Source organism: Gadus macrocephalus, chromosome 6 (assembly GCF_031168955.1).
Source record: "Gadus macrocephalus chromosome 6, ASM3116895v1".
Taxonomy (NCBI): Eukaryota; Metazoa; Chordata; class Actinopteri; order Gadiformes; family Gadidae; genus Gadus; species Gadus macrocephalus.
The window spans coordinates 3,692,013-3,699,370 of NC_082387.1; the positions used below are offsets into that span (position 1 = coordinate 3,692,013).

General features: G+C 42.3%; 2 protein-coding genes across 5 annotated transcripts in view; one reads left to right on the forward strand and one right to left on the reverse strand.

The window, feature by feature from the left end:
- Positions 1-2,160: 2,160 nt before the first annotated feature.
- Positions 2,161-6,932, forward strand: gtf2h3 (general transcription factor IIH, polypeptide 3). Of its 2 annotated transcripts, XM_060053632.1 has the most exons (13): positions 2,161-2,443; positions 2,584-2,663; positions 2,754-2,860; positions 3,033-3,187; positions 3,344-3,406; positions 3,595-3,624; positions 3,718-3,746; positions 5,797-5,871; positions 5,963-6,016; positions 6,134-6,202; positions 6,292-6,427; positions 6,525-6,561; positions 6,687-6,932. In XM_060053632.1, exons 1-13 carry the CDS (start codon positions 2,434-2,436, stop codon positions 6,754-6,756), a joined length of 915 nt encoding a protein of 304 aa, XP_059909615.1. In that variant the 5' UTR covers positions 2,161-2,433; the 3' UTR covers positions 6,757-6,932. The 2 variants fall into 2 exon arrangements, with proteins under 2 accessions (XP_059909615.1, XP_059909616.1); XM_060053633.1 differs by lacking the exons at positions 2,161-2,443; positions 2,754-2,860 and having other exon boundaries at positions 2,578-2,663.
- The window catches only part of psmd9 (proteasome 26S subunit, non-ATPase 9), a 4,825-nt gene continuing 4,209 nt past the window's right edge, over positions 6,743-7,358 (reverse strand). For 2 of the 3 annotated variants that reach the window (XM_060053635.1, XM_060053634.1), the window contains exons 5-6: positions 7,218-7,306; positions 6,743-7,099 (exon numbers count right to left, since the gene is read on the reverse strand). In XM_060053635.1, the coding sequence (XP_059909618.1) occupies positions 7,063-7,099; positions 7,218-7,306 (126 nt within the window). In that variant the 3' untranslated portion in view covers positions 6,743-7,062. Of the gene's footprint in view, positions 7,100-7,217; positions 7,323-7,358 lie in introns of those variants that run through there. The other variant, XM_060053636.1, reaches the window with a different exon arrangement.

A 7,358-nucleotide genomic window follows, 5' to 3' on the forward strand; every position in this document is an offset into this window, starting at 1 on the left:
TGTCGAATCATGAAGTCGCTAAACAGTAAAGCTATGTTTCAGGTGTAAAATCCACAAGGCTTGGACTTTCATTATCAAGACGACATGCCGTTATAAGAGTTTCTCAGAGTTTGACAAAGTAATCAGGTCATAAACGTCACTAGTGATGAGCTATGGAAAAAGATTAGACAATACAGCCTTCGTCGTCAGTTGCCTGAAGAAGGTGTTTTTTGAGTATGAACTGCTGTAGCCTACTTGTTTCCTTCAGATTCTTTTACTTTTAACTTTTAGCTTATTTTAATCCTTGCCTAAAGAAGTTTGAGCACCACTGGTCTAGAAGGCAGGCTTCATCGTCTAGAAAGATTGTTTTATTGTCATAAATAATCCTACTAATATTTCCTCCTCATCATCGGCCAGGAGTTTAACAGGCGGAGCTGCATCGTGTGTCCGTGGCACCAGTACAAGATCACCCTGGGGGAGGGCGAGGCGCTGTTCCAGGCCGTAGACGACCCCACCCGCCAACCTCTGAGGACCCACTGGCGTTCCAAGGGGGTCAAACAAAGAGTTCACAAGGTCCGAGAGGTCAACGGAAACGTCACCGTAACACTGAGCGACTCCAGCGAGATCATGGAGTCGGATGCCTACGAGACAGAGAAATACAGGACGTTGTGGTTCAAAGCAGGCCCAAAGTCAAGCCCTGAATGTTATAAAAAATAAAAAGCAATTTGAAAACATCAATATTTTCTATGTGGCTATGTAGGCCGAAACAGATATATGTTCACATTCCATAGCTGTTCAGGCATAATGAAATGAAAGGGTTCTAAACATAATAAACAATCCATACTGTTACTCCCCATATGAGGGTGCATACAACAAGAACTTGTGGTTCATTTTACTATTGGGGCGTCTACCTATTCTATACATAGAGGATACTGTAGTCAAGGCTAGGTTTTCAATAAATAAATACACCACATAAATTAATTAAAAAAAATAGACACAAAAAAGCCCTCATATAGGCCCTATATATATAGGCTAGGCCTACGTTAACCATTGATAGTTTCTTTCCAGTAGCGACGTCATACAGGAGAAGTGCCAATTAGAAGAGATAAAATATTACTTGAATACTGGAGCCGACTAAAAGGATGTGGATATTAAAACCCTGCCAAAAATGTAACACAGGAATGTTGGGAATATGCAACGTATCAAAGTGATAGATTTGGATGGATAACCAAAGCAAAATCAGTAGAATATAGGGTAAGTCATTTAAAAGGGACTTCTACACCAATAAGTAAGGTTACAATTTGTTTATTTCCTGACATAGAGATAGACTTAAACTTAATAGAAATGAGGAAAGAGTGGGAAGAGGATGAGAAAGTGTGTAAGGTACTTAGATATCTATACAGATCGCTCCAAAGACGAAACCTCAAAAGTAGGATAGGTGTATAAATCCCATCAATGCAGATTAATATTGGGAAAAGGTTACCATATCAAATGTCAGTTTACTCTGCAGAGATTATGACAATCATTACTGGGTGGGTAGAGGAAGTGAGACCAGATAGGGCAGTGCTGTGTGTAGACTCATTAGCAGCCCTCCAAAGTATTCAGAGCTGGAACTCTAGCAGACAGGACCTCCTTTTAGAAATTCACGTTCCCGACTACACAGAACAGGAATTTCTGTACAATTCTGATGGGTTCCTGCCCATGTAGGAATCAAAGGAAACGAGGGAGCAGACAAAATTGCCAAAATAGCAACGAAAATGAACAATATAATAGATATGCCGTATGGAAAAACCGAAGTTAAAGCAATTCTAAAAAAATAAGTGATTAAAAAGTGGCAGGAAAGATTGGATAGAGAAGAAATTATTGTGTGTGCATGGTGTTAAAAAAAAAAAAAGAAGGGAGGAAACAGTGATCACAAGAATGAGAATAGGACATGCAGGACTAACTAAAACTTTTTTTCTAGTAGGGAAAAGTGGAACGGATCAGTGTGAATGTGGAAAAACAGAAACTGTGGAACATGTATTGATGGAGTGGGAGAGATACACCGAGGAGAGAATGAGGCTGGCTGATAGATTAGGAAGAGCCTACCCCCCACCTTATTTTCCCACTTATTTATCTATCTATTTAAGATCATAGAAAGTACATAAAAGCTAGCGTTATATACTCCGGTACAGTTGGTGGCGGTATGCACCAAAAAAAGAACGATGGATGCAACCAAATCAAAAAGAAGAAGAAAACGTCATCATACTGCGACGGAGATAGACGAGCAACTATTTGTTTCTCATTTTATTAATCTGCAACTACATTTTGTAATTAACAGTTTTTACGATCTTATACAAAGTTTTCTCAGCCCACTCAAAATATAATAACCGTGATTGTGGGATAGGAGAGATGTAAAATAAATATTAGGAGAACGATAGTGGTATTCTGTCACTTTTTTTTTTTTTAGCCACAATGGCATCGGGTATGTCACTTTTAATTGTGTGATTCCTAGAACAATTTTTTGTTTTAATTTAAATGTAACTGAATTGAAATCACGATTAGCCCTCTAGATGTACGAGGTTATGTATAGTTTGCATAACGTATAATCTTTTTTCCTTTTAGAAGATGAATTAAATCTTTTGGTCATTGTGATGGACGTGAACCCCATCTGGTGGGGCCAGCAGGCCCAACGGGAACCAGAGGTACTTTAAATGCTCAATAGAATCATGTGAAGAGGAATCTGATGTGGAAGTATGTCTGAGAGTACTGAAGTCTGAATGTTCTCCATACAGTTCACCCTATCAAAGTGTTTGGATGCGGTCATGGTCATGGGAAACTCCCATATGGCCATGACAACGACCAACAGATTGGCCGTTATTTCAAGTCATTTTCAAGACAGGTTAGCTTTGTTTTCATCACTTACTGGATGTATTAATTAATGGGCCTATTACAATGACCTCTCCTCGCACATTGTGGATGCATTAATGTACACTCAACTTACTGCACCTGGTACTCAGATATATATAGATGCATTAATGTATTCCCCACTTACCTCTCCTCTTCATTTTCAGTCACTTTTTGTATCCCTGCAAGAACTGGACAGGAGGGGATGGTGCTTGGGATGGAACTATGGATGAGGCACCTAACTGCGGCGACGGGAAATATGAACTTCTGTCTGTTGCCAATAATGTAGTGGCGGAGGAAATGAAGAGAGTAATGTCAACAAGTCAGTCCAGCTCCAATTAAATGTTATTGCACTCAAACTGCATTCTATCAGCGCTATACTCTCCATGCATTCCTAACATTAGAATATATTGGCACTGCACACTGCAGTGCCTTGGGATGGGTTGTGGCTGTGTTTAAATTAATTTTTTCATTGCAGCTGAAATGAAGGGCAATTCCACTGACACCTTATTGGCAGGCTCCCTGGCCAAAGCCCTGTGCTGTATCCTTTTGCAGTTTCCTTGACTTGTGAAATATAATCTTCCTTAGACAGCTATACCTGCTATATCTGTTTAATAAGTTAAATAACAATTATATTAAGTTGTCTAAAGTTATTTTTTAACTATCGGTGATCCTCCTTCTGAGGGTGTGCTTTTCATTGTAATATTCATTCTTAACGTTTACATTCAGACATCCACAGGATGACAAAGGAATTGGAAGGTAGACTCAAAGGTTCAAGATTCATGACAAAAGCGTGTAATTTGAAAAAGATACCAAAAATATGTTAAAGGAAAATCGTTACTTTTTTTTCAGCTGGCCAAGAGATGAAATCAAGAATATTGGTAAGTTTTAATCACACTGAATTGGGAACTATTTAGTTGTAGCAATGATGTTTTTCCTTCTCTGTATTGTCTTGAGGAGTGGAGTGGGGATAGAGACAGGTTTAAGAAGTCAAAGAACAGCTTCAGCAAGGCGGTAAGAGTGGCCAAACAACAGTACTCTGAGAAAATCCAACACCAGTTCTCCGCTAACAACTCTGGTTCTGTCTGGAAGGGGCTCAGACAGATTACCAACTACAGAGTTCTACTGTCGCTTTGAAAGACCAAGGGACAGTCCTGACACCATCCCCAAAGGCTCCCTCCCCCATCTCACCAACCCCAGCTCATCAGAAACCTGGGCCTCTACACCTCACACCTCTGGGACTCTCCCCTCCTCTACCACAGTGACGACTCTCTGCCTGCATGAGAGGGACGTCAACAAGCTCTTCAAGAGACCGAACCCCCGCAAAGCAGCCGGACCAGATTCTGTCTCTCCATCCCCCCTGAAGCACTTTGCCAACCAGCTGTCTCCAATGTTCACGGAGATCTTCAACACCTCACTGGAGACCTGTCATGTGCCAGCCTGCTTCAAAGTCTCCACCATCATTCCTGTCCCCAAGAAGCCAAGGACGACAGGACTGAATGACTACAGACCCGTTGCACTGACCTCTGTGGTCATGGAGTTGTTTGAGCGCCTTGTACTGTCCCACCTCAAATCCTTCACCAACCCACCCCTGGACCCACTGCAGTTTGCCTACAGAGCCAACAGGTGTGTAGACGATGCAAACATGGCTCTGCACTACACCCTCCCGTCTGGACTCCCCAGGAACATATGCCAGAATCCTGTTTGTGGACTTCAGCTCTGCCTTTAATACTATCCTCCCAGCTCTGCTTCAGGACAGGCTCTCGCCCGATTCCACCTTCAGGTGGATCACAAACTTCCTGTCTGAAAGGGAAGCAGCGTGTGAAGCTGGGGAAACATTTATCTGAATCCCAGACCATCAGCACCAGATCCCCACAAGGCTGTGTTCTTTCCCCTCTGCTCTTCTCCCTGTACACAAACAGCTGCTCCTCCAGTCACCAGTCCGTCAAGCTCCTGAAGTTCGCGGACGACACCACGCTCATCGGGCTCATCTCTGGCGGGGTTCAGTCCGCCTACAGGTGGGAGATTGACCATCTGGTGACCTGGTGCAGCCAGAACAACCTGGAACTTAACTCTTTAAAAACAGTGGAGATTATTGTGGATTACAGAAGGAACCCAGCCCCATCCGCCCCTATCATCCTGTGTGGCTCCCCAGTCGACTCTGTGGAGTCCTGCTGCTTCCTGGGCACCATCATCACCCAGGACCTAAAATGGGAGCTGAACATCAGGTCCCTCACCAAAAAAGGCCAGCAGAGGATGTTCTTCCTGCGCCAGCTGAAGAAGTTCAACCTGCCAAAGACTATGATGGTGCACTTCTACACTGCCATCATTGAGTCTATCCTCACCTCATCCATCACTGTCTGGTACACTGCTGCTACGGCTAAGGACAAGAGCAGACTGCAGTTTATCATATGCTCTGCTGAGAAGGTGATTGGCTGCAACCTTCAATCCCTCCAGGACCTGCATAGCTCCAGGGCTCTGAGGCGGGGAGGCAGGATTATGGCCGACCCCTCCCATCCTGGTCACAGACTATTTGAAACTCTCTCCTCTGGCAGGAGGCTGCGGTCCATCAGGACCAAAACCTCCCGCCACTTGAACAGTTTCCTCCCCTCTTCTGTTGGGATCCTTAACAGGTCCCGGGACCGCCACCCCCACTGACTGACACTGACTCTCGCACTCATATCCATCACCAATTTGTAATTTTTTATACATTTTTAAGTATGTTACTTTAGTCTTTATGCTATTTTATCCTATTTTTAACTTAGCACTTATTTCCCTTCTTGTTAATATATTGTGTTATATTGTATGTATGATAGTCACTGTTTGTTCAATTTTTATTGTCTTAATGTATGCACATTATTCATCAAAACAAATTCCTTGTTGGTGTAAAACCCTTGGTGTTCTGTTTCTTTTCTTTCTCTGACTCTAAAGGTTATTAAAACGGCTGAGGACTGTGCCCGCCAGTACATGAACTTCATGAACGTTATTTTTGCTGCCCAGAAACAGGTAAATCACTGAAATGGCCCATTGTTCCACTGCTTTTACCAACGTTGAGCCATTATACCATACTGTATGTATGTTTTTTTTTGTTTCTCAGAATATCCTCATAGATGCCTGTGTGCTTGACTCAGATTCCGGTCTTCTTCAGCAGGTATGTCTTCATACCTCTATTAGGACTATGCTCAATTGGATTTCCTGGGTTTTGTGGTCAGGGTTTGCACGTTATTTTGTTATAATCCATAACCCCCTAACCCGTTTGTTTCATTAGGCTTGTGACATAACCGGTGGATTATATCTTAAGATACCCCAGAAGATCGCCCTGGCACAGTACCTCTTGGTGAGTATCTTACATTGTGTCTTACAAGCCAGAGGGAACCAGGTACAATACATGGTTGTTGAATGGGGACGGTTCTATTGTTTGGACAGTGGGTGTTCCTGCCTGACTTGGAGCAGCGGCCCCAGCTGGTGCTGCCGCCACCAGTCCACGTGGACTACAGAGCCGCCTGCTTCTGCCACCGCAACCTCATCGAGATCGGCTACGTCTGCTCTGTGTGCCTGTCAAGTAAGTACGAGGGGAACTCTTGAATTCCCTGTACAACTGTGTGTAGCGTTATACAGCTGTGTGTGTGGCGTTATACACTGCTTTCGTCTCCTCCCAGTTTTCTGTAACTTCAGCCCCATCTGCACAACTTGCGAGTAAGTACTAGTAATGTTATTTTGACCATTGGTAATTTTGTTTTACTATTTTACTGTACTATTGAAGGGTTAGTAAAATATTGGTGGTTTTCATATTGTAATTTACAAAATAATTTGCTTTGTAGGACTGCTTTCAAAATACAGTTGCCCCAGATGATGAAGTCAAAGAAGAAAAAACTCAAGCAATCAATATGATGTTTATTGACTAGTTGTTTACATTGCTTTGTTCTTATTTTGTATTCTTGATTTGATGGGTTCATCTGAACAGTTCACTAAAAGGCAGAAAGGCTGGTTATATAAATCCGGTTGTTTTTACGATTTATTTTCCCCTAATTTCCTTTGTCATAAATTTCAAATAAATGTAGCCTTCATTTTGTTGTTTTTTATTACAGCCGTTCATCTGAACTTGGATAAACCTCTTACATTTATTGATTAAGTAATTACAATACACATGATTCCTCAATTTACAAAAAACGAAAATGCAGTAGAAATCTCTACTCTTCAAGAGTCCCCACTAGGGATGGGAACAATATTGCACCTGGGGGAAAACAAAGGTTTATTAGGTGTTTTTTGATAAATAAAAAAAGTCCTATCACAATAACTAATGTTGAGAAATCCTATTCAACTAAAGATTTCTCTTGGATTTGTCCACTTACCCCAGTAGGCCTCTGCCAGACCACTTCTGGGGAGTCAGGCTCATCTGAGTTGGTTTGTCATCGCGGATTACTGAGACACGGAGTGGTTTCTGGAAAAAAGACAGTGACTCCCTTTAGGACTAAATGAAACCACATACTTCA